The sequence below is a fragment of the Malus sylvestris genome, chromosome 10 (assembly GCF_916048215.2).
Source record: "Malus sylvestris chromosome 10, drMalSylv7.2, whole genome shotgun sequence".
NCBI classification, from domain to species: domain Eukaryota; kingdom Viridiplantae; phylum Streptophyta; class Magnoliopsida; order Rosales; family Rosaceae; genus Malus; species Malus sylvestris.
Window position 1 is genome coordinate 25,096,824 of NC_062269.1, and position 27,334 is coordinate 25,124,157.

General features: G+C 39.2%; 3 protein-coding genes and 1 long non-coding RNA gene across 5 annotated transcripts; 2 read left to right on the forward strand and 2 right to left on the reverse strand.

The window, feature by feature from the left end:
- The first annotated feature begins 5,399 nt into the window (after positions 1 to 5,399).
- LOC126585744 (calcium-dependent protein kinase 26) lies at positions 5,400 to 9,706 on the forward strand. The gene is made up of 9 exons (XM_050250246.1): positions 5,400 to 5,722; positions 6,166 to 7,010; positions 7,313 to 7,456; positions 7,546 to 7,698; positions 8,178 to 8,293; positions 8,453 to 8,620; positions 8,751 to 8,975; positions 9,178 to 9,345; positions 9,480 to 9,706. The coding sequence occupies exons 2-8, from the start codon at positions 6,239 to 6,241 to the stop codon at positions 9,310 to 9,312; spliced, it is 1,713 nt and encodes a 570-aa protein (XP_050106203.1). The 5' UTR covers positions 5,400 to 5,722; positions 6,166 to 6,238; the 3' UTR covers positions 9,313 to 9,345; positions 9,480 to 9,706.
- A 1,043-nt stretch (positions 9,707 to 10,749) lies between these two features.
- On the reverse strand, positions 10,750 to 13,593 carry LOC126585746 (uncharacterized). Its single transcript, XM_050250247.1, has 4 exons — positions 13,236 to 13,593; positions 12,037 to 12,677; positions 11,459 to 11,659; positions 10,750 to 11,073 (listed from the first exon to the last, which is right to left on the reverse strand). The coding sequence occupies exons 1-4, from the start codon at positions 13,477 to 13,479 to the stop codon at positions 11,041 to 11,043; spliced, it is 1,119 nt and encodes a 372-aa protein (XP_050106204.1). The 5' UTR covers positions 13,480 to 13,593; the 3' UTR covers positions 10,750 to 11,040.
- Positions 13,594 to 18,466: 4,873 nt separating this feature from the next.
- On the forward strand, positions 18,467 to 19,811 carry LOC126584618 (uncharacterized). The gene is made up of 2 exons (XM_050248948.1): positions 18,467 to 19,553; positions 19,655 to 19,811. Coding segments are annotated over exons 1-2 (1,041 nt in total). The 5' UTR covers positions 18,467 to 18,513; the 3' UTR covers positions 19,656 to 19,811.
- A 1,419-nt stretch (positions 19,812 to 21,230) lies between these two features.
- Positions 21,231 to 22,394, reverse strand: LOC126584619 (uncharacterized). Of its 2 annotated transcripts, XR_007610039.1 has the most exons (4): positions 22,173 to 22,394; positions 21,992 to 22,065; positions 21,811 to 21,908; positions 21,231 to 21,635 (listed from the first exon to the last, which is right to left on the reverse strand). It is a non-coding gene; the product is annotated as an uncharacterized LOC126584619 (long non-coding RNA). The 2 variants fall into 2 exon arrangements; XR_007610038.1 differs by having other exon boundaries at positions 21,992 to 22,394.
- Positions 22,395 to 27,334: the final 4,940 nt, after the last annotated feature.

Genomic DNA, 27,334 nt, shown 5'->3' on the forward strand with positions numbered 1-27,334 from the left:
ACTGCCGACATGCTACGTAGTCGATAAGCTTCACCTCTGCCAAGCGCGGAACAACCTACACCAAGTCCTAACGTGTTGTGATACTTGCTACGCAACCTACGGAATTGAAGAAAGTCAAGGTTAACAGCCTAGTGGTTACGCGGACTTGTCTGCTTCTGTAAGTAAGGCATCCGGCTGCCAACCCTATGGCTAACAACTTTGCAAAGTTTTACACCAACATCTACGGCTGCATAGGCTACGCGAGTTTGTCTGCTTATAAAAAAGTAGCATGCCTGCCACTGGTCTATCACGTTTAAAGGTTAGGGCATGAACAAAAGAAGTGAAAATGAAGAAAAACGAAGGAAAACATGTTTATAAACAACTAGCAAAGGCCGAAGAAGTTCAAGCAAAACAAGAGCTACAAGGAAAAACAAAGAAAATCCTAAAGGCTACCTAAAATACTACACTACAGCAGCTTGGACATCCCACGACTACTCGGTCGCCACACCTTCAACAACCGTAACGCTCTTAGCAGCGGCATCATCCGGCGCTTCACCCCCGGCTGCCCCAGTCTGGGCACTAACTTCTCCAACTACTTCACCAATGGAAGCCTTAAAAGTAAAAGTAAGCAACTCTTCCAGAGAAATAGAGAAGGTCTTAAAACCTCAAGCCCATCATTCTCACCCTTCAGCTGCTCATTCTTCTTAAGCAGACTAACACGGACGCGCTGCAGCTTATCCACTCCCTTCTTAGCATAAGCAGCAAAACGAAGCTCAGAAATTGCAAGCTTAAGATCTTGGATCTGAGGCGAATCAATTTCAGCAGCAAAGGGAGCAGGCTTTGGCGCCACTTTAGCAGCAGAGTTCACCTTACCACTCTTCATAATAGCAAGTCTCTACAAAAGTGAACCGGACTTAGCTCCCAAAGAACGTCCTGGTACAGACTTCAGCACTGGGGGCATGATAAAACCTTTACGCTGAGCAATCTTATCCACAATTGTACTAGCCATTCTCAACATGGAAGACGCCACATGCTCAGATCTAGCAGCCTTATTTTTCTTCCCATTGGAAGAAGTCATGTCAATCACATACCTCTCGGTAGCAAGCAGACCCTCATGAGCAGCAGAAGAAGTCTTCAGTTATTTCTTAACTAGCATCTCATGAGCAGGCGGGGAAGATCTCTTCTTTCCATCTTCATTCATAGTAAGCTCCACGACAGCGATCAGACGAGCCAATGCATCTGCCTTGATCCTCTTTACCTCCTCTTTCCGGAGCAGCCCACATTTCTTTCAGCAAAGAGGATTAAGCAGCTAACGACATTCATGGTACTTAGCAGGGGAGCTCAACCCAGCATTCCAGCAGGTAGGAGGCCTGCATGCCCAACATTCCAGCAACCCATGAGACCCGCAATCTCCTTATTTCTCTCAATCGCCAGCCTGGCCCGAGTCAGGTCCAAGAGCCCAAAGGACATGAGCCATGCGGCTCGCCTAGCACTGCGTCCCAGCGCCACAATCCTCGACCCCAGCTGCACAAGCTGCCCTTGGTTCTAGCCAAGTCAAGCAGCTTAAAGCAGTGGTCCCTACCACAATACCTCATCGGCCCATGCCGAGCCGACTCCTGGCCTATGCCAGCCGACGTACTGGACCACCCCGACGGCTGCCCTGCAATAGCACTATCCAAGAAAAAGGCAAGAAAAATTAAATTTTTCTTACATCGGTGCGGCACGGAAAAGACGAAGAAATCAACGAAAGACGGTCCTTTGCACGGGCAAGATGTAGAAGATTGCTAGAGGAGGGGAAACAAATATCCTCTAACTTTCTCTCTCTTGTTGGGTAGAATAAATCGCTCTCCAAAGTTGATTTAATAACCCACTTAAGGTGGACTTAAATAGGCTTTGAGAGAAATTTATTTCCCTTTCCTAGAAGGATCTAATTTCCATTTAAAGAGAGAATCAACATCAAAATAGGAAGCAGTCTTAAGTTTCCTAAAGCAAGAAAATCTCTACACCTGTTGCCCTTTCCTACAAGCAGCCCAACAGGTGTGGGGGCATTTGTGGAGCCAAAAATAATCACAAGGCGACACGTGGATTTTTGACAAAAAAAGACAAAACTACCCTTGAGGTATACCGGGATTCCTACGCGCAAGCAGCAGACAATTATCCTTCAACCAAGTCAAAAGTGCCCAAAATAGGTATCAACTTAAAAGCTAATTTATTCATATATTTCCCATTTCATTATTTAGCTAATCAATTAGCTAAATAATATACTTATTCCTTTCATATTTCCTAAAATTGACTAATTAAGGGATTAATTACCTAATCAATCCCTTAATTATCAACTAAACCTCCAAATTATAACCAAAAACCCACTAGGGCCGGCCATGCCCTTTATTTTCTGTTTGTTGCTGCCATTTTCTCCCCCTTTTTATGACATTCAAATAGCTAGTTAATTAGGTTATTACTATTTGCTAATTAACTAGCCAATTATTTCCATAACTCCCCAAAATAACTAGCCCATTATCTCCATAACCCCCCAAAATAAATCACCTTTTCCTCTCCTATAAATTGGGTCCCATTTTCACAAAACACTAGTTCCAATTCTCTTACAAAAAATCCCAAATATTCTAAACACTATTTCTCTCTAAAATTCTAACTTTGGCATCGGAGGTTCTTCGGCCAAAGCCCCCCCCATTCATCGTGGGCGCGTGAGGCTCTTGGCCTTAACCTAAGGTGCTAGTTGTTTTGTAGGTGCAAAATCGTCCAAGACCGAAGCGGAGAAAATTTGCATCCACAACATTATTTTCTTAATTTTAAACACATATTTTTGTGGATTTACTCTGTAATGTATTTTAACGATTTGAACCATCTATTTTTAAGTCTTCTTTCAAGATTATGTCTACCGAAAAACATCCAAATCTGAAAATCATATGGCCGTTAGATTAGATCATCTCTACTCATCATCTGATTGCAAGGGCAATTGGGTTGAGTTGCTCTTCACCCCAAAAAAAACTCCTCCATCGGTGTACAAAATGGGAGGCAATTGGGTTGGAGGCAACCTCTTCAACAATCGCAAGGGCTTGTGCCCAGGGCCGGCCCAGGCCCAGTGCAAGCAGGGCAACCGTCCGGGGCCCAAAAATATTAGGGGCATCAAAATTATTAGGGTGGTATATTTATATATGTTTTCATAAGAGTATAAATTTATAAAATTTGGTTCAATGACACAGAAATTTAAGTAGAAGAGGTGGTTTGGTCATTTGAAAATAATGAGAGGTCTTGAGTTCAAAACACCACATGTGCTTATTTACTTTCTAATTTTTACAAATTTCTTTTCAGAAGAGTATAAATTTATAAAATTTGGTTAAAGGATCAAGAAGTTTAATTAGCAGCAATGGTTTTTGTTGTTTAAAATTAACAAGAGGTCCTAAGTTCGAAACGCTATGGGCATGTTTATTTTTTTCAATTTTAACAAATTTTTGTTTGGTTGTTAATTTATTTTTAGTTACTAGCTAGTAGCTATATAGCTTGTTATTTTTAAATATTCGTTTCAATTCAAGTCTAATCTTCAACAATGAGTAATACGTAGACCAAATTTGTAGCGCAAATTTGTAAATTATATGACGTGTTATCAAAATATTTAATTTAATGCTCATTCATTACTAATACATATCAATTAAAGACTCGAAAACATCATTATTTTTTTAGTCCCATATTGACAAGGTTAGTAAATAAGAAAAAACACCTATTGATTTATACAAAAACACTTTCAAAGTTCAAATGGAAAACAAAACTTATCATCTATCTACTTATAAGCCCATAGTTGTTTGGTTTTCTTCTCTCAATACAAAATAAATTAGTCTTTTTGTGTATCTAAATTATTGAGTTTGAAGTGTTTTTCTAAGTATAATTTTATCAATGTCTTACGTGTGAAAATAAATAATTTTCTTATATGAAGTTTGGGCACTTTTTTTGACGTCGCCCCGGACCTCAAAAATCTCTGGACCGGCCCTGCTTGTGCCCGAGTGAGTTTTCCATAAATCATGAAGAGAGTTTGTGGTTTAGCACAGTTTACAAATTTTGGCACGAAAATTAGTATTAATATATGAGGTGACATAGAGTTCAAGAAGAGTTCCGTTTTGGCAAAGTCTTGTTAGCATTTTTTTGGGGTTATATTCTTTTTTTTTCTTTAAATAATAAAAATTTTGAAATGTCAATAATAATTTTCTAGTTTTAATATTTCTAATCGTATAATGTACAATGAATATACGTGATTGAAAGATCCTCAAAATCCCTAAAATAGGATCCGGAGATGATCCTCATTCAAGTTTATCGTCCCAGAAAAACTAGCTCGAACATTTTGACCAACACAAAAACCTCTCCTCACACCTACCGCGTGTTCGGCACGCACCAATCACACTCGCTTTCTCGGAACCAATCCCCGCGCATCCCCTGGGAACTCACCATTTCCACCGTGGATCCACCTGCAAGTCAACATGGCTACTTTTCCTTTTTTAACCCTCCCTCTCCCTGTTCGTGGAAACCGCCTACTTACTATTCAGACAAAAATAAATGAATAAATAGATTTTTGAAATCAAATGAATAAATAGTTAATGAAAAATAAAAGGATAATACTAAGAAGATTAAAAATTTTAAATTAAATTTATAAATTAAATGATGTGATTGTTAATAATTAGATTATTATTTAATCGTTGATTAACTTGTTTATTTTCGATGCACTATGTTTGATGAGGGAAATAAACTTGAAATTTAGATAAAAGTCAGAATTTATGAATTGATATGCACCAATTTCGTTATTTGAATTCATAAACATAGGAATTTAGAATTTTCACGTGGAAAAAAACTTGAAATTTTGGACCACTAATTCCCAAGTTTAAATTCCGTGTAAATATGTGTCATTTTCCAATTTCTATGATTAAGATATTAAAAATAACAAATTTCGTATTTAATTCCATTTTTCTTTTAGGCTAATCAAACAAAAAAAATGAAAAATTTTAGAAAATAAAATCTCGTCAATTCAATTTTCGTCATTTTATAATTCTTTAGTAATCTGAAATTTCTTCATCCAAAAATAATATTAGTAACATATAATTTGATTTAAAATTTTGATCTGCTTAACATTAACCAATAAAGAAAAACTTATTAAAGAGATCTCAATAAATATTATGAACATTAGATAATCTGAATTAATAAGAGATAGTTTATATATAAAAGTGAACATCCCAAAGACCAAAACGTCTCTCGAATTAGAATGGAATAATCTAACTCAATTCAGATTATTTAATGCTTGTAGCAATTTTATTTATTTATTTATTTATAAAAAAGCTGTTTATTTTTTTATTTAATTAATTAATTACAAAAATAAAAAAGAGAAGATAGAGAGGGAAGAGTGAGAGGGGAGGTTAGAAACTTAAATAGCTGGTCCAGTACTGACCTCCGATCCGATGTTTCCCAGCAGCACCATCCTAAAATAACCGAAAATATATACAATTTTGGAAAACCACATATTTATTTTATCAAAATCATTAGCTGTAAAGATTATTATTCCCAAAAGCTTTTGGCTTTTTGATTGATTTTTTTAGATCATCAAATCCCAATCTTCCTAATCACCGTATTTTATCGTTTTGGAGAGTTGTTTACTTCATTTTCTTCCTCTTCTCATTTTCTTCCTCTTCTCCTCCCCTTGCGCTTTGATTCATTCAACCCTCCATTCCTTTCGTCTTTTCAACTGGTAAAGTCCCCATCTTTCTCCTTCTCTCTCTAAAAATGTATCTGCTTTCTTGCTTTAATCTGACTTTTTGTATCTGAATCTTGGTTTTTTTTTCTTTTCTGGTTAATGGGTTGTTTTGTTTGTGCATAAAGATTTGATCTGTGTGGTTAGTTTGTAATAACTTGTTGATTGATTTGCATAATCTTGTGTTATTGATTTGTATGATGGAAAAGGTGAAGAAAATGAAAAGGTTTTTCCTTGGGTGCATGAAAATTTCAATTTCTATACTTTTGCTGGCTTTCTTGGTTAGTGATTATAGATTCATATGAACCTGTGGGGCCCATGTTTCTGATCTGCATATTATGAAGATGTGATTTTCTTGTATTTTGTTTTTTGGTTCAGCCATGATTGTTCATTGTTTTAGCTTTGGCTGAATGTTTTATGCACTTCTTGTATGGTGGCAGTTTGAATTGATGAGAAATCAATTCGGTGAGGGAAAGTCTGTGAAAAAGTCCTGTGGGGATTTGTAATTGTTTCATGGGCAACACATGCCGTGGATCTTTCAGGGGGAAATATTTTCAGGGCTACAACCAGCCCGAAGAGCAATCTGCTTCCAATTCCAAGCCCAACACCGCTTCTGACCATTCGAATTCTGACCACTCCCAGTCCAGCTTGAAATCGCAGCACCACGGTCACCAAGAATCCCAAGACAGCCCCAACACCAAAACCAACAATAGTCATCCACCCCTCATTAGTCCCAGGAAAGATAACACCATGAGGAGAAGTGCTGATAACCAAAGTTATTATGTTTTGGGTCACAAGACCGCCAACATTCGTGATCTCTACACGTTGGGTCATAAATTAGGACAGGGACAATTTGGGACTACGTATTTATGCACTGAGATTGCTACTGGGGGTCAGTATGCATGTAAGTCTATCTCCAAAAGGAAGTTGATCTCAAAGGAGGATGTGGACGATGTTAGGAGGGAGATTCAGATAATGCACCATTTGGCTGGTCACAAGAATATTGTGACAATCAAGGGTGCTTACGAGGATTCACTGTATGTTCACATTGTAATGGAGCTTTGTTCTGGGGGTGAGTTGTTTGACCGCATCATCCAGAGAGGACATTACAGTGAGAGAAAGGCAGCTGAGCTAACAAGGATTATTGTTGGGGTTGTTGAAGCTTGCCATTCACTTGGTGTCATGCATAGGGATCTAAAACCTGAAAACTTCTTGTTGGTTAACAAGGACGATGATTTCTCTCTCAAGGCCATTGATTTTGGACTCTCAGTTTTCTTCAAACCAGGTAAACAAACAAAAATAATTTCATTTTGTTTGTTAATATTAGCTACAATTTAGTTTACTTCACTTAATATTGAACAAAAAGTAGTTTGGCATATCTTATATCGTGTTCACGTGGATTTGAGTAGCTAGACTTGCGTTGCGCGTATATAGTAATAAATTTGAATAATTCCTGTTCTGAATTTATTGGCATTGCCTCTAGATAATTATTGAAGAACTGGAATGCAGGCATTGTCCTTATTGTCATTTAGAAACAAATGTTATCTTTAATTGCAAGCCTGTTAAACTCTATTAAGTCCTTTCCAGGTCAAGTTTTCACTGATGTGGTCGGAAGCCCATATTATGTTGCTCCGGAGGTACTCCTCAAGCATTATGGACCTGAAGCAGATGTGTGGACTGCTGGAGTTATACTGTATATTCTGCTCAGCGGCGTGCCACCATTTTGGGCAGGTAATGGTGGCTTCATATTTTCAAGAAGCAGAGATTAGTCCATGTTTTCTTTTATTGAAAAGTTTACCTGTTTTGTGTTTGTTACACAGAAACCCAGCAGGGGATCTTTGATGCGGTCTTGAAGGGATATATTGACTTTGAATCAGAGCCATGGCCCGTAATATCTGACAGTGCAAAAGACCTAATCCGGAATATGCTATGTTCTAGGCCTTCAGACCGTTTGACTGCTCATGAAGTGCTATGTATGTTTAACCTTTTCTTAGCATTTTAAGTTATTTTTAGTGAATTAATGCAACAAAATATTAGGTAGTTTTTAGTTAATGGTTGTACTCCATTTCTTTTCTATGGATGGATCATGTCATTATTACTACATGCACAAACATGTTATGATAGGCATTTTAAGTTTAGTTTTTAATTTGAACTCGGTCCATTCAATTTTTAAAGAGAAACGGCTACTTTTTTTTGTTGCGGTTTTGACAAAAAGGAATAAACTTTCAAAGTCTGCTCTGAATTATCAATTTGAAGCAAATGACGTGGGAAATTTTGCTTCCATTTCAACTCACACCAATTGCTTAGCCTTCCTTTTTAATGTGAGGGATTTCAAATTTTAGGAAACGGACAACCAGAAAGATTCTGTTGAAGTGGAATTAATCATGATTGTCTTTTACATATTGCATACTTTTGCTAATCAAGGTTTTAACTGATGGATTTCCATTTTTAGGCCACCCTTGGATTTGCGAAAATGGGGTTGCTCCTGACAGAGCCCTAGATCCAGCCGTACTTTCTCGTCTCAAAACATTTTCTGCTATGAACAAGTTAAAGAAGATGGCTTTACGGGTAAGTGCATGAGAGACTGGAACACTTTGTTTAGAGTTTTCTGTCAATCTTAGTATTTCTTGTAAAGAGAATTTATACTTAATGTTGACTTTTGGCATGACACTTTACTAGAATCCTAGAACTTGTTCTGAAGGTATTTTTAGCTTTACGTTTTACCAGGTGATAGCTGAAAGCCTATCTGAGGAGGAGATTGCTGGGCTCAGAGAGATGTTCCAGGCAATGGATACTGATAATAGTGGTGCAATCACATTTGACGAACTTAAAGCTGGTTTGCGGAGATACGGCTCTACCATGAAGGATACAGAGATACGTGATCTTATGGATGCGGTAAGATGCTTGTTTGCAAACAGAATCATTTGTAGTTGGCTTGTTTACTTGTCTAATTCTCAAATTGTGGTTATTTATGTTCAACTTTGTTTATGTTTCACAAAGCTAAGCATTTTTCGTTCTTTCCCAGGCTGATGTGGACAACAGTGGAACAATTGATTATGGTGAATTTATAGCTGCTACAGTTCATCTTAACAAACTAGAACGTGAAGAACATCTGATTGCAGCCTTCCAATACTTTGATAAGGATGGAAGTGGTTATATTACAGTTGATGAGCTCCAGCAAGCTTGTACAGAACATAACATGACTGACGTCCTTCTTGATGATATTATAAAAGAAGTTGATCAGGATAATGTAAGTCAATAAAATTTCATGAGCAACCAAACATATTTACGACTCTTATGGCCATGCATTAGATGCAGAGGGTTTGATTTGCATCTGAATATCTTCCCGGAAACAGTTTGGTGGAGAATCATATATTGTACTATCTTTCGTCTTTGTAGATTTAGGCTTGTTATTAGTTTTACTCAAAAATTCAATTCTGCCCTGTATGTAGGATGGAAGGATTGACTACGGTGAGTTTGTCGCCATGATGCAAAAGGGCAATGTGAAAGGAAACATGCCGGTTGGAAGACGGACTATGAGGAATAGTCTAAATGTGAGCATGAGAGATGCACCGGGAGCTCATTAGCTTCCAACTAAAGCACGCCAGCGTCATGTAAAGGTATCCTTCTCCGCATTTCAATATATCCAGATAACTCCATTTGTACGCGGAATATTAATCGAAACAGATGCTATGCCTCCCCCCATCACCCTTAATGCTAGCATCCGTGATTAATCGCGCGATCCTATTGGCAGGTTGTACAGCAAAGTCGGAAGAAGAGGAGCTTTGGTGGTGGAAGTTTGAGAAGCAAATCTTAATTCCGCAACTCTAAATTGAGGAGATCTGAATAGGGTGACAGCATATTTCGAGTTGTGGGAGATTTCTGTTGTTTTTGTTTTTGTCTAGTGATGCCTTTTGTACTGCTGTATCACCACACAATATTTTGAGGGTGGGAAGTATTATTTCAAGACTCTTAACCTTTTGTGCTTTTGTGTGTGGGTGTTTTCCTTTAAATATTATTTTCTTGCTCTCATATAATTATAGCGATGAAGGTAACCAGATTACAACATTGAAAAGAAAGAAAGAAGTTTGGAGCAAGGATAAAGTTCCTCTGATTGATTGATGTCGAGTGTTGTAGATTTTCCGTGTCTGCAGGTTCGGAGACGGTTTCAATTTGTTCACTATGATACGTCTTGAGTGTCGGTAGTTTAAATAGTGGGGCCTATATAAAGAAAAAAATGAGTATATCGTTACTGTGATAGTCTGTATTTATATTATAATAACGAAGCAGTTTTGCGGGTATATCAGTTTGTTTAAAGTTGCTAATCTTTTTGATACAGTGAATTTATTATCTAGAAGATTTTCTTTTGGTCAATGGATTTGGTATCTAGATAATGATGTTTAGAGAGAATTAACGGGCGGAGTGGGACGCTTGTTTTAGTCAATGGCGCATGTCTCTGGAATTTGTCTCTCCCTCCAATTAACAAATGATGCTAACTGGTTTTTCTATAGGGAGCTGATTTTCACACACCTTTTATAGCTTTTCCCACACCCCTCTTTGTTTCAGGCCATCGGATTGAATAAATCAAACGAAAACAACGGACATGATTAGCCAGGGGTGTGTATGAAGCTATAAAAGGTGTGTGTTTATCATTTCCCTTTCTATACTACTCCAAAATAAGAGATAATTTCAGTCATTTAACCGTTAAATTTTTATTAAAAAATATATAAATTATTATTTAACTATTAAAAAGTCAAGTATATTCTACCCTGCAGCGTATCATAAAATTTTTATACTAAACTTGTTGAGAGTGTAGTATGGTTCAAATTCATCTTTTGCGAGAGTCAAACTTAAAACTTCTCGCTTACTAATGAAGAGGGAAAAAAATCACTAAAAAAAAAAAAAAAAAATTTATAACATTTGTGAAAAGTGGGTCATATGTAAGGATACACGTGTTTTCGATTAGAATGATCTTGGTGAATCTTGTGTTTACTTTATATCTTGGAAAATGAAAGCTAAGTGAAGAAAGGAGATAAAAAGTTTGAATAAATAACCTTGGAAACCATTTGGATCCAAATTCCAGGGCATGTGGTATACTAATACTATGAATTTGAAGAAAATGACACAATTTTTCTACATACATATTGGCCGCTTGATGTGGATGGCTTATTGCTATACATTTAATCAAATACATCACAAAAAAAAAAAAAAAAAGGAAGAGAAACTTGAGATGCATTTCATATGAGTCCTAGATTTGTGTTTGCGTCAGCTTGCGTATTGAGCGTCGGAGTTAATCCGAAATGTCTATGTACCCTTCAAACTGCAGTTTCATTTGCAACCGAGATTTCCTGTAAAAAGGAGATGAAAAATGATGTCAAATTAAGCGTATACACTGCTTTATTAATGTCCATGAGACACTGAGTGATCTGAATTGCAAATTGATTTACGTGACTAGACTAAAAACAAAAGGGATTATGCAGACTGAAACTTATTTGGAGAATAATAATTCGATTGACACAGATGAATTTCAATTTTCATCAGAGAAGCTATGAATATGGAAGCAGTATCCAAAGATGAATAGACGAAACCATCTTTCAAAACCTGTATACGATGATCAATTTATGTGTCGGGACTGAATCCTTAGCTGGTTTGTCCTCGTCATTGGATGCTTGCTGACATGCTACACTAAAAATTCAAAACCAATAGTAAGCTAGTCTATACATGCTAACTTGCCTTTGGCGTTGCTGTGCTTGAGAAGGTGCATCTTGATGTGATGGCACGTCCATGATCTAACAGCCATCCTACCTCGCTGTATGTATCACCATCTTTAGTTTCTTTCACTGAACACCACAGCTCCTTGGGAAGCAATACGAGACCACTTTCATCTCTTACGGAGCTCTGCTCGCTGTTGTCTAAAAGTTCTTGAAGAACATTCTGTTTATCAAGTTCACATTATATACTAATTAGACCATGGAATTACAAGAAATCCAACAAATAAATAATTATTTACCAAATGGATGGATAGGAGGCCATAACTTCAGAAGATATCAAAGAAAGATATTAAAAAGTGACACAAAAAGATCAATCAAGATTGAATGAGAGAATATGTAGATGTTTTGTGATTCCCACGGTGACAAAAACAAAGAATGAAGTGAACCTCCCGAGCGACCAAATTGCCTAACTTTTAACCAAACAAAAGAATTATTTGAACATATGAAGCAGACTTAATGATATTCAAGGACTTGAGCTTCGGTTAAGCATATCACGCAAAATATACACACCAAACCGAAAAGAGGAGGACCATAACTCACAATCTGAGTACCACTGAAACTGGCAACAGCACTGGGACCTCGCCAAGTTCCAACAACTTCTGAAGCTTCCAATGCAGCCGTAGAAGCAAAGGCAGAATCACGGATAGCACATCCACCTAACTGATCCCCATCTCTGAATGGCCCATACCAATTCTCACAGTAAACTCTAATATTCTCCAGCAGCATTTTCTGATTCTCTATGCGGATGACCTGAATCATTCTCACACGAGACTCTTTATCTTGAGGATTGATCAAGCAATACTCTAACTCCAGTAACTTATACGTACCCTTATCCTGAATTGGCAAGACAGACACATAACATCCACTAGACTGATATGCAAAGGCAGAAACTTCGTTACTCTGACCACCAATATTCTTCTCAATGATTCTATATCGAGTGGCGGCATCAGCTTCACATCCAACTGTAGGAAGTAGCTCTATATTCTTGTATAAAAGAATGTGCTCATCTGGGTTAGCAAGAGTGGGGCATTGAGTCTGCCAATCAAAAACCTTAACCTCCCACTCCCTGTAAGCTGCAGGTACAACATTCTCGGGAAGTTCTATTGGGCACCCTTCCCTTGTGAAGTCTGCTCCATGGCCATCCCATTCACCGGACACATTCCTGGCAAATTCGGACCACGCTTGAACACATAAAAGAGAAATTGAATTATAGCAGCACGTCAAATATATTAACTTATAGATTCTAGACTTCAAATAGTTAACATAATAAATACAAATTTAACCATCATCTCTCTTATCCATTGCCTTTTCTACTATAAATGAAACCGGATATTAAATAACTGACCCTTTTAGATTGGCAGATTGCAATTTCTTTGGAAATTAGTCATAAAAGTTATTACATTTCATCACTCAATTTCAGACTTATACTCTTATCAACTGTGGTGCACCCTAATCCAAAGAATGGAAATTCACCCGCCAAATATCAAACTGGATATCTAATAACTGGAAATTTTCCATTGGAAGCCCGAAAATTCTTTGGAAATTGATCATAGAAATTATAAATTTCAATTACTCAATTTCTATACAACCCCAAATCCAAATACCGTCTGTTGCTCCAAATATCAATGCAAAGATGCAAACTTTTTGACGCTACAACAACGATCATACGATTTTAATAAAACCCACAAAAACCAAGTAAATAAGCAGATTTTTGGCAAAAGCGCTTAAAATACACTCACCAGAAGCAAAAGTGGAAATGGGATTGAAGCCATTGCTGGGGTCCTCCTCCTGGAGCTGCAGCTTAACATCTGACACAGCGGTGTTGGAGGAGGAAGAGGCAGCGCTCTGGACAATCTGACCTCTCTGACGGCGGTTGTGATGCAGTTGGAATTGAGGGCTCGAGGGCTTTCTGGGAGAGGGCAGAGAAGTGCTTAGGCTTAAAGCTGTGGTGAGGGGGATTATGCTGTTTAGAGCCAATGCCATGTGAGTTGTTTCTTTCGGATATATGGGGTGGGTTGTGGTGGCCGTCCGTTTCTCTGCTTTTATTACTCAGCCGCGGGAATGAGGTGGGAAAGGACACAGATGCAGTTGTTGCCTTGTTCTTGGTTGCATAAACAAGATGACGGAATATTCTTTCGAATCGCTTGGCAGCAAGTGGGCCCATGGGAATAATTAGTTAATTACTTAGACTGGCCTTCAGAAAAACGATGTCGTAGTGGCTTAATGTGTTTCTCCAATTTAGGGTTATAATTTTCGATGTGCTGGAAATACGGTCTCGTATAATAAATTTCATCAACAACCATGTCAACGATTGGTTTAGTTTACTAGGGAAGTGATTTAATTCCATAAAAATAAATAAATAAAGGAGATATGATTTAAGAGAATTTTCTTAAAAGAAATTTATTATTGGCACTTCAAAAATTATATATTTAAAAAAAATGTACTTGTAAGGAGTGTTCAATGAAATTTTTAAAGAGTTATAACTTATAACAGTTTCCTTTCTAAATGATAAACAAAATGCGCAAAAATTATTTTTGGTTTATTATTAACGTAGGAAATTTTTATTAACATTCTAAAAATTTAATTGTGTTCTTCAAATTTTTTCTATTTAGAATGAAAAATATTTTTATAAAAAGCGTACTAACTAAATTTATAGAGTGCTAATAATAATAATTTTACTTTACTACTTGTATTATGTAGTGCATACTGAAGTGCATGCATTTTTTGTTTTGTTCAGGTGGAGATGGATCAAATCTTTTGCACTTAAAATGGATGTGACCTCTTTGTAGTCTTAATCATTGATTGACACGTGTTTATAAACTTAAACTTAATTTTTTTTAACTTTATTATCATAAATTTAATATGTGTCAAACAATAATTGAGGACAATGAGAGGCCGCACTAATTATTGGATAAGATCTGATCTCGATGGTGTACATGCCTAACGTGGAAAACCCCATATCCTCGTGAGACACATCAAATGCCACTGTACGTACGCACTACAAAATTTACACTATGTTTGGATGAAGAAATTTAAGATTACTAAGGAATTTTAAAATGACGAAAATTGAAATGACGGGATTTTATTTTCTAGAATTTGTGAATTTTGTTGTTTGGTTAACCTAAAAGAACAATGGAATTGAAAACGGAATTTGTTAATTTTAAATTCCCAATCATAGAAATTGGGAAATGACACCTATTTACATCGAATTTAAACTTGGAAATTGGAGGTCCCAAATTCCAAGTTTTTTTTCTATGCGGAAATTCTAAATTTCTATGTTATAAATCCAAACAAGGGAATTGGTGCATGTCAATTTATAAATTCTGATTTTTATCCAAATTCCAAGTTTATTTTCCTCATCCAACTGTTTGCCTATCAACTATCTTTTTGTCTCCGCTGATTTAGTAATTTTGTTTTTCTCAAGTTCTTCTTTCCCATTATTCGCACCTTCTAATAGAAGTGCTCACCTTATTCGGTCATTCACAATCGAGTTTGTGGAAGCAGAAATACTCTCTTGGGTCGGTTTGGAATTGCTTCAATAAAAAGCGCTTTTACTACATGTATCTTCACAATAATTAAGTAGAAACTTTTAGGTAAAATTTTAAGAGAGTTACAGTTGGAAGTGCTTTGCTTTCTACATAACAAGTGTTTTTAAAAAGGAAAACTAATGAAAAGGGTTTGAAAACTTTGAGTTTTAACGATAAGGACAAAATAAAGGGTAAAGTGAATAGTATCAAGATTAACTTTTTAGTGTTAAAATATGGGTTTTCGTTAAAGTGAACAGTACCGGGAGCTTTTCGTTAAAGTTCCCTTTTTAAAACTCATTAGCAATTTTATGGTGTAAAAAGAAGTGTTTTATTGTCAAAAATTATTCATTCTAAAATTTGTTAAAAGCACACCCTGACCTACCCTTACTTATCTTGTGGCTCTATTACCCTGGTTTATTAGTATTTTTGGTATATATGACATAGCCCGACCTGGAAAGGTTGAAGCATGTTGGCCATCACCGTGAGGTGACGTAACCATAAGGGTAAGTGATGCAAAAAGTGAATAAAATTAAAACTAATTAGAACTAAACAGTGAAAAAGTGCGCAATCGTGAGTTGAACCCACTACAATTATTCAGAGTGTAATAGACAGTGAGACTACAGAAGAGTAGTCAAAACAACCAAAGTACACTTATTACATAATAGTCATAAGTTCGTACGTCTAAACAGAAAGAAATGTCAGAATTGCCGCGATTCCTCGAGTGCCACAAAGAGTACAGCTATCTAGGTCCTGGAGGGGCGAAAAACAAAGTTGAGTGGGTCAGCAAAACAATGCTCATAAGAAAACCCTTAACTTTGAAAATACTAACCCCTCACCATAAAACAAATATAGTTTTCTTAAAACATACTACTCAGGTATATAAACAATAATTCGATAATATTATAGCAGTAATGTAACCAGGAATATGCCAAGTAATGTATCAAATGCCACAGTAATAATAGTGTGATAATCAAGTATAACCAAGTGCTCATCCATCTAAGCTGACATACAAGTTTGAACAAATAGTTTTTGACACAAACATGACTGGGTGTAATCAATATGCTCTAGTACTACGATCACGTGAAGACTGATGCAGAAGCACATCACATACAAGTCGGATTGCCTAATGCAATCTACCCGACAAGACTGGCACCTAACTTGGATCCATGGTGAGCAAACAGTGCGATGTGAACATACACGTGAAGGACTGGCCCTGGCCCTGGGGCGAGTACTAACACCGGGGTGCAGCAAGATGAGCATGTACACAAGTATGTATGAATGTCATGACAGTAATATCTTAGCCATATAGCAGCATTTATCACAATATATATCACAATAACGATACTTGACAAAATAAGCATAAAAGTGAAGTAAATACGCATTTATGGAAACTTTAAATATGTATAGGTATAAAACAACTGCCCACTCACAAGTACGTTGATGGGTCGTAGCCCCCGAGCCTAGCTTGGCCTCGTAAATCCTCGGGATAAGTTTCCCCTATATGCGAAATAACTAAAATAACATTAATTAAAGCACATAACGGAAACCTAAATAAAACCCTCATAGTTTGCTCAAACCTAGGGTTTAAATATATGAAATCGATCTACTCGACGACACGAACACACACTTGTTGAACACACGCTGGCCAGATGTGCCGTCACGAGCCGCCCAAAGTGGCTGCACAAAATGGTCACGCGCGCCCACGCGCCCGCGAGTACAGGTGTACTCGCCTTCCTCGTGATTTTCTGTAGTTTTTGCAAATTTTTGGCCAACTTCTAGAGCTCATAACGAGCTCAATTCTCAACCAAATTCACTTCTACAAAAACCAAATTAAAGCTAGGAATGTGATGTATCGATCCTAATTCACAAAAAGTTCAAATATGGTCCGTGTTATTCATAAATTTGGCCTGAAAGTGGCCAAATGACCACGGTTGCAAATTTTCCATAAACTGAAATTTTCTTCCCAACTTCTAGAGTTGATTTCTAACTCGTTACTTAACCAAACTCAGTGATTCAAAAGCCATTTTGAAGTTAGGAATGTAGAGAATAAGTTTGTACCTAGTAGGAGCCAGATGTGGTCGAGTTTGATTGGAAAAAATGGGTTGAAAGTGACCAAATGGTCATGGTCCTTGACTGAAAAACATGCAGGTTCTTTTTCTTCTTGAGTTTTATGGGTAAAACCATACGTTCAAAACACAAACAAGAGATCAATATCAACCCATAGAAGTGAAATGAAGGTTCTAAGGGTTTCTCGAGGCTTACCTAAGCCATGAATGGCTTGAAAATCGTTATGTCGAACTCGCCGAGTCGACCTTCCGAGTTGGTGAGTCAAAACTTGTCTACACCATATTTCAAGGACATGGTTGTGATCGTGGGACTGAGATGAACACAATGATGTAGTTGGTTTGTCATGTTTGTGAGTTTTGGTGTGTTTTTGTGAAGGTTGTAGAGAGGAAGAGGGAGCTCGGCGAGGGAGAGAGAGAAGAGAGAGAGAGAGAGTGATGTGAGGTTGCTTTTCTGATTGGGGGACAGAAATGAGGGAGAGATGGGATAGGTGAGGGAGTAAATAATGGAGGAGGGTGCACAAGATGGACTAGGTAGAAGCTAGGGATAGTCTTTAGACTTTTGTATAAAAAAGAGTATCGAAAATCTATTCGGAATAGTATTTTCGTACTGATAATATTTACGTACACCCGCAACAACGTGTACATTTAAATGCGATAGTGAGAAACAAAAAGGAAAACGATAACAATAAGTCCACATCACTTGCCAATAAGGGCATAATCGTCAAATTACATATTCGGGGAGAAATTACATATGAAAATTAGGGACGGGTTGTCACAATCTACCCCTTTATAAAAATTTTGACCTTGTTTGTACCATACTTGACCAATCCCGAAACTACCGAGCATCGGCCAACGCTATACTGTCAAGGACCCAGAAGAGTTCCCCTCCGACTAGGAGGCCAATCACTACTCGACACGTGTCAAGATTAGAAGCCAATCAGAGCGCAGCACGTGTCGACATCAAGAACCAATCATAACATGACACATGTCAATGTGACAAAGCTACAAGTTTTTCTATAAATAGGGGTCATTCCCCCACAATATTGGCTAATGCCATTTGTGTTAAATCATTCACAAGAACTCACTAAATTGAGAGCTTGATCCTTTGTACTTGTGTAAGCCCTTCACTACTAATAAGAACTCCTCTACTCCGTGGACGTAGCCAATCTGGGTGAACCACGTACATCCTGTGTTTGCTTCTATGTCTCTATTCATTTACGTACTTATCCTCACTAGTGACCGAAGCAACCAAGCGAAGGTCACAAAACCTGACACTTTCTGTTGTACCAAAGTCTTCGCTGATTTTGTGCATCAACATTTGGCGCCGTCTGTGGGAAACGACACTTATTCCTACTCTCTTCAGCTGTGTCAAGCTGGTTTCTGTCATTCGTACACTTTCTTTTGATCAGGCATCCCTCTCCAGCATGGGAAGCGAAGGAAGCCACAGCACACAGAATGACACCCCCCTTGCACATAGTGCGAAACAACGAAAGAAGGGAGGAAAACGAGTTCTTCTTCAAGCTAAAGTCGATGAGTTGGAAGCTCAGAACAACAAGATAGCAATGAGGAATGAGGTCCTCCAGGAGCAATATGAGAAGCTCTTCGAGACACTTCACGAAGCTAGGCAAGCTCAGACACGCGAGCTTGTTGCCCCCGTGGAAGTCAACCATCAACTGGGTGCCCTCCAACATGGAGGGTCACATGCATTCGACATAGATATCCCTGATAGGGAACAAATTACCCCTCGATTTGATAATCAACATGAGGCTTCTCTTAACCCAGTTGCTTCGACCCGAACCATGAGAAGCGGAGGGAGACACCTCTTTGCTGAAGGGGCAGAAGGATCGAAAGCCGTCTTTCGCGATTATCGGGATTTCCTGAAGCAACGTCGAGAGAATTCCATCCATATAAGCTCAAAGATCAATGACCCAAGGATTTCTGAGAGACTCGGTCCCCTGCCACGGCCCGAGCCGGCCACCAACTTGGGGAAGGTGCAACAAGTCCTAGAGAGACATGAGGGTACAGGGGACTCAGAGGTGTTCCGACAGACATACCCTGGAAGCCAGTACAGCGAGTCCAGGGAAAAATCACATGCCCTTGATCAAACCTTCCTAATTCCAAGAGGAGATGGAGATTTACGAAAGAAAGCTCCAGTGGCACATAACTCCGCTCAGGACCCCCTTGTCCTACAACTTCTTGAGGAAGTAAACAAGTTGAAGGCTGAACGTCAGGCTGAAATACCTGACTGGAACCAACCCAGGCCTGGCCCTCTTACAAGGAGGATCCTCAACACCCCCCTTCAAGCAAAGACAAAGCAGAAGCTTGGCTTGCAACTTTATACTGGAAAAGAGGACCCGATTGAGCACCTTAACCTCTTTGAGTCCACCATGGCATACCGGATGCACACCGACGAAGAGCGATGTCTTCTCTTCCCCTCCACCCTCTCTGGCGGAGCTCTAAATTGGTATTGTCGTCTTACACCTGAGACGGTAGACTCATTTGAGGAATTGAGGAAACTATTTGTTTCCCAACACATTTTCCAAACCGATCGTTTGCACTCTGCAGATGACCTGTACACTATCCGCCAGAGGCCAGACGAGTCATTACGTATGTATGCTGGCCGCTTCAGCCATGAATACTCCCGGTGTGCCGAGGCAGACGACAAGACTGCCCTCAAAGCCTTCACGGCAGGCCTACGTGATTGTTTATTTAAATACATGATCAATGCCAATACTTGGAAGACTAACTCTGAGGTGATGGCGCAGGCTTATAACCATGCCTCCGCCGAGGCAAAGACATATCAGGAGAAACCCCCTCACCCAACGCCATGGAGGAAGAACTAGCAATAGCTAAAGTTTGACGGTTGGGAAGATCATCCAATGTTTCTCTAGTACAGGACTCTAACAAAGACCCTGAAGACTCCGACATTGCAGACTCAGACTTAGAGCTAAAGCTAGAAGAGCCCTCATCACTAGAACTTCCAGGCTCTGACATCTACAATAAGAAGAAACAAATTCTATCACTACATGCATGATCAAAACCGTGTCAAGCGCCAAAAAAAAAAAAAAAAAAAAAAAAAAAAAAAACAGCTTCACCCGAAAAGCTTCACCTCCAAAACTTCACCCAAAAAGCTTCATCCAAAAAGTTTCACCCAAAAAGCTTCACCTAAAAAAGCTTCACCCAAAAAAAAAAAAAAAAAAAACTTCACCTCCAAAAAGCTTCACCCAAACAGCTTCACCTAAAAAAGCTTCACCCACAAAGCTTCACCTAAAAAGCTTCACCCACAAAGCTTCACCCAAAAAGCTTCACCTCCAAAACTTCACCCAAAAAGCTTCATCCAAAAAGTTTCACCCAAAAAGCTTCACCTAAAAAAGCTTCACCCAAAAAACAAAAAAAAAAAAAAACTTCACCTCCAAAAAGCTTCACCCAAACAGCTTCACCTAAAAAAGCTTCACCCACAAAGCTTCACCTAAAAAGCTTCACCCAAACAGCTTCACCTAAAAAAGCTTCACCCACAAAGCTTCACCTAAAAAGCTTCACCCACAAAGCTTCACCCAAAAAACTTCACCCGAAAAGCTTCACTTAAAAAAGCTTCACCTACACAGCTTCACCTAAAAAAGTTTCACCTAGAAAGCTCCCTCTACATACTTTCACCTACAAAGTTTCACCATCAAAGCTTCACCTCGAAAGCTTCATCTACAAAGCTTCACCATCAAAGCTTCACCCAAAAAGCTTCACCTAAAAAAGCTTCACCCAAAAAAAAAAACTTCACCTCCAAAAAGCTTCACCCAAACAGCTTCACCTAAAAAAGCTTCACCCACAAAGCTTCACCTAAAAAGCTTCACCCACAAAGCTTCACCCAAAAAACTTCACCCGAAAAGCTTCACTTAAAAAAGCTTCACCTACAAAGCTTCACCTAAAAAAGCTTCACCTAGAAAGCTTCACCTACATAGCTTCACCCAGAAAGCTTCATCTACAAAGCTTCACCATCAAAGCTTCACCTCCAAAGCTTCACCTACAAAGCTTCAACACAAAACCTTGCTCCAAATAAACAAATTTTGTTCACAAAACCCAAGATGCCCTTGAACTTGTACAAAAACACTTGGGTAAACATAAACATTTTTTGTTTTACACCCACAAGGGCCCAAAATTTTCCTTCTTATTTATTCACTTATATATGTTCCCAAACATATTATAATAGATCCAACAACAAGCCAAAGTCCCAAGTTTCATAATGGACAAAAGTACAAGCAATTCATCAATAATGAAGGTGCTACAAAACTTGGAATCTGCCCCAAAATAGAAATCCAACCCAAGAGACTTTTTCTCTCTCTCCCTCTTCCGCCTCCTTTCATCTATCAAATTTCTGCAACCTCTGCTCTTCTCCAATGGAGCTGAATTTTGGACACCCTATATTTTTTGAGCATATGAACAACTTTCAAGAAGGAACCATTTCTGTTTGAGCGACGGAAATTAAAGTGTTGAAGCTCCAAACATGACAGTCGGATTCTTGCAGATTTCGAAGCTGCTATGATGTTTCGAAGATCTGGAAATATTTAACCATTAGTTCATTCTGAATTTTTGATATGTTATGAAAGAGACGATGAGGCACAACTTCAATGAAGAAAGCATGCTGATCTGAACAATAGAAAATGGAGTTTCGAAGCTCACAACAAATCTGATGGGTTGACAGAAAAATAATAACCAGTCATTCATCATACCTAAATTTCTTGAGTTATACAGCTCCGAGGGATCTCAAATTTGGATATGTTGTAGTTCACAAGCTGAGGAACAACTTCAATGAAGAAAGCATGCTGATCTGAGCAAGAGAAAATAGAGTTTCAAAGCTCACAACAAATCTGACGGGTTGACAGACAAATGATAAACAGTCACTCATCATACCTGGATTTCTGGAGTTATACTGCTCCGAGGGACCTCAAATTTGGATATGTTGTAGTTCACAAGTTAAGGAACAACTTCGATGAAGAAAGTATGTTGAGATGAACAAGAAAAAATGGAGTTTAGAAGCTCACAACAAGTCTGACGGGTTAACAGAAAATTGATGAACAGTTACTCATCATACCTGAATTTCTGGAGTTGTACTACTCCGATGGATCTCAAATTTGGAGATGTTGTAGTTCACAAGATAAGGAACAACTTTCATGAAGACGACTTTGCGATCTGAGCTATAGAGAATGGTGTTATCTTGCATCCACTCAGGCTGATTAGTGGAAACGAAAAGCAATTCCACCAAAGAAAAAGATGAAAAAGAGAGAAAAGCTACTAATTGCACTTGATCTTGTCTAGTCAATAGCATGCAGCATCAAACACACAAAAGTTGGAAATATTTTTAGACAAGGCATATGCGAATGTGTGACATCGAAACAAGGATTCGTTACTTTGACAAATTAGTAACAAGCGAGACACCTCATTCGGCAACTCTCTTCGCCTGAAGACTTGGGGGACTCCCACCATATGCTACTGCACCTTAATACTCGGCAGTCTCACAACCACTCAGTGACTTGGATTTTTCAAGTCTCCAACCGAGAAGTTTTCCTCACTCGGGAAATTAAGGGAACACTACCTCAAACTACATGCTTCACTCACAAAGCTTCAACAATACAGGTTTCAACAAAAGCAAAAATTCAAAGAACTTTATGAAGAAGGCTTTGGTGTATTTAACACAATATATTGAAATGAAGCAAAGCTTATTTATTAATATTTTCGATAAGCCACAAATATGTACATATACATGAGTCAAAATAAACAAACAAAAGGGAGCCTTCACAAAGGTTGCTTAGGGGAAGTCTCAGCAGTCGGTAGAGCCCCAGAAAGATAAAGCACCGGAGGGTGGTTATCCGGAGCCTCAGTACTTGACAACACCCCAGAAGGAGGAGGCATTGGAGGTTCATCATTTGAAGCTTCATTACCAGGTACAGCCCCAGAGGACGAAGGCAATAAATGCCTTTGGAACAAACCCACAAACCGCTGATGATCAAGTAAAACCTTACCATCAGATTCCTTCATCTGGCCAAGCTTCCTCTTCATGTTTGTAGCATAGTCATGGGCGAGCCGGTGCAACTGCTTATTCTCATGCTTGAGCCCTCTAATCTCCTGTTTGAGACTCATCACTTCAGCAGCCAATGATACAACTTGGCGGGTTCTAGCAAATAGGCGTTGGGCCATATTAGACACAGAACCTGCACACTGAACACTAAGAGCCAGAGAGTCCTTAACAGCCAACTCATCAGACCGTTTGGAAAGTAGTCTGTTATCTTTGGGAGTGAGAAGGTTCCTGGCCACCACTGCAGCGGTCATATCATTCTTCATCACAGAATCCCCAACGGTAAGAGGACCAGTAGGGGATATGAAGGATGGGCGCCATATGTTGTCTGGAGAAGGCGTGGCTGTCTCTTCTCCAAGGTTCAGGTCAAAACGACGGTCGGAGGGTCCAGACATTTTCAAATGTGTTGAAGAAGGAAGAGGTCAGACAAATCAAGATCTTAGAAGTGCAAGAAATGAGCTTCTACTGGTAGAGATTCAGGTGTGCTGTGGAACTTAATGCCAGCCTCTATAAAAATCTGCACTCGACGGAGCTTCAGAAATCGAAGAGGCGTTTGCTTTCTCAAAAGCTGGGCTGCTCAGAGACCACGAGGGCCGATCTCAGAAATCGAAGAGGCGTTTGCTTTCTCAAAAGCTGGGCTGCTCAGAGACCACGAGGGCCGATCTCAGAAATCGAAGAAGCACCTGCTTTTTCAGCCTCGTCAGCACCTGTCACATGCGCAATCAGCTTTGCGGAAATTACGGGCACTCTGTCGAAGATTTCTGGTGAAGTAGAAAGCACGTGAATCTTACTGTTCAATCACCGCTCTCCATATGCACCATCAACTCCTCGGGTACCACATATAACTTTATCAAAGATCTCTGACAAAGTTTAGGCACGAGAATTTCGAAGTTCCAGCTACCCTACTATTACCCATAAGGGTAAAGGAACAGCACCACTGCTTGACAACTGGAAAGTCCCTATGTGTGTCGACCTCCGTGTTTTGCGGCAAGACAGGTTGGCAAGAACGTCCAACCTTTACTCACATTCGAGAAAAGACTCCTAACATAATTACTTTCTCAAAAACCGGAGTAGCACCGCTTTCCGAATCTCGAGAGTCAGATCCTCGACGGGATTGCTTGTTCGAAAACCGAAGAGGCACAACTCTCAGAACTTCAAGAGCCAGATTTCCTTAGATAAAGCTTGTCTGTAATCTTCACACGTAACATCAGCTTTCCAGATACCACATACCACTTTTTCAAAGTGCTCTGACAAAATTAAAACACGTGAAGCTGGCAGCTCCCACTACATTGCTGTGACCAAGAAGGGTAAAGGAATATCATTACTACTTGTTATTTTGAAATCCCTATATACATTGACCTCCCTCCTCAACGAACAGGCAAACCTGCAAAAATGCTCAACCCTTTCTCGCATTCGAAAAGGCACCCTCAACATAACCTCTCGAAATACTCAGCTGTATTTCCCCCCGATAATACCTCAGCAAATAAGCCACACCAAGAACAAGAGTATCTCATATCATCAGGGTCGAAAGCAAGAGTATCCCATATCATGCTTTCTCCCTATCTTTGTCTTTGTCCTTGTCCACACCTGCAGGACAAGGAGAAAGAGAGCAGTCAGTCGGAACCTGAAATCAAACCTCTAATTTGGAACTGATTGCCTGGAGCCTTTGCCTGGTTGCTTACTTAGCATTGCTCTCGAGTACTCATCCTCAACTGCTGTCAAGGTCACGAATTCCACCGGCAAATACCTCATGACAGTTGATCAGATATTGGCTCTTTACACTGAAGCTGCCAAGCATGGATGAGTCACTATGAAGGAATGTTCTGAAGGACCATTTAAATGCAAAGGTTGCACACCACTTCTGCCATGCAAAAGATTGAAGCAAAAGGTTCAACGGTGAGCTGAAACAGATCACTATAGCACGACACCTTTCCATACCACATTCATTATTCCGTCAACAGCAAAAGTATCCCATATCATCAAGGTCGAACGTACTCTAGATTTGATGGACTTGTTTTGACCCTCAAATTTTTGAGTCGGCCTTATACTCTGAAGGGCACCAGAAAACCCTCAAGCACAGTTCAAGAATAAACCTGTGGAAAGTTACTTCTTCAAAAGCAAAAGTATCTCATATCATCTCTTATCCATTTGCTTCTCCTTATCCTGGCAGTTGAATGAGAGATAAGGATAAGGAGAACAATCAACCGGAAGCCGAAGTCAAACCTCTGATCCTGGGTTGCTTACTTGGAAGTTTGACTGCTTACCTTGTCTGTCACCTCTTTCGGCAGATCTCTTAGCTCGGCGACTTGGGGGACTCCTACTATAGGGTTTGTATCACACTTGACTAAGCCCGAAACTACAACTAAGCTTCAAGTGAAATTGATACATTACCTTGTGCGTCAACATCAGCTAAATACACCATTCCCGGATGGAGGAAAGGTACTTCCAGAGAAGGGCAGATGAAGATCAGACCACACTTCGGTACTTAGAAGTTTCGTGATTACTCAAGGGATTGGATCTTGCAAGTCCCCAACCGAGGAGTTTCCCTCACTCGGGAACTTAGGGGAGCACTGTTTGTACCATACTTGACCAATCCCGAAACTACCGAGCACCGGCCAACGCTATACTGTCAAGGACCCAGAAGAGTTCCCCTCCGACCAGGAGGCCAATCACTACTCGACACGTGTCAAGATTAGAAGCCAATCAGAGCGCAGCACGTGTCGACATCAAGAACCAATCATAACATGACACATGTCAATGTGACAAAGCTACAAGTTTTTCTATAAATAGGGGTCATTCCCCCACAATATTGGCTAATGCCATTTGTGTTAAATCATTCACAAGAACTCACTAAATTGAGAGCTTGATCCTTTGTACTTGTGTAAGCCCTTCACTACTAATAAGAACTCTTCTACTCCGTGGACGTAGCCAATCTGGGTGAACCACGTACATCCTGTGTTTGCTTCTATGTCTCTATTCATTTACGTACTTATCCTCACTAGTGACCGAAGCAACCAAGCGAAGGTCACAAAACCTGACACTTTCTGTTGTACCAAAGTCTTCGCTGATTTTGTGCATCAATAGACCTCGAAATTTCAATACTGACTACCATCAAAGCCATAAAACAGACGTGGATACATATCTCGCATACGCTCTTCTGTCTCTTAAGTGGCTTCTTCCACTGAGTGGTTCATCCACAAAACCTTCACCATCTGCACGGTCTTGTTCCTAAGAACCTTATCTTTCCAATCAAGGATAGTCACTGGAACCTCATCATAGTGCATAATGTGTTTCATGTATCGATGTTACTGAGGTACGTTTCTGATCCATCACACGTAATGCCTCCTCAGCCACTGGAGATCAATCCAGATTTGACCTATGATGAGGTTCCAGTGATTATCCTTGATTGGAAGGATAAGCTTTTTAGGAACAAGACCGTGCGGATGGTGAAGGTTTTATGGAGGAACCACTCAATGGAGGAAGCCACTTGGGAGACAGAAAAGCGTATGCGAGATATGTATCCACGTCTGTTTTATGGCTTTGATGGTAGTCAGTATTGAAATTTCGGGGATGAAATTTTTATATGAGGGGTAGATTGCAACATCTCACATCGCCCAGGGGAGTGATCCTTAAATGTATATTCTCATCCCTACCTAGCACGATGCCTTTTGGAAGCTCACTGGATTCGGGTTCCGTCGGAACTCTGAAGTTAAGTGAGAAGGTGGCCAGAGCACTCCCATGATGGGTGACCCACTAGGAAGTTGCTCGTGAGTTCCCAGAAACAAAACCGTGAGGGCGTGGTCAAGGCCCAAATCGAACAATATCGTTCTACGGTGGTGAAACGGGTCCGAGAAGTGGTTCGCCCCGGGCCGGGATGTGACAATATATTATATAAGGTCTAAGTCAAAATTATTCTGGCAATTAAGTTAATTTTAATTAAGATTAGTTGAATTTTTCTAATATTAATTGGAATTTTTCTACTTATACTCAACTACACATCTAAGTTTACCCTGTAAATAAGAGTTTGTTGCAGTCCTATTAGATTAGGAATGTGATTATGTAAATCCTAACATATCTAGGATATCCTTATGAGATTCTACCATATCTCTTAAGACTAGATATTATCCTATTAGAGTTATCCTATTAGGGTAAGGAATTAACCTTCCTTACTACTATAAATA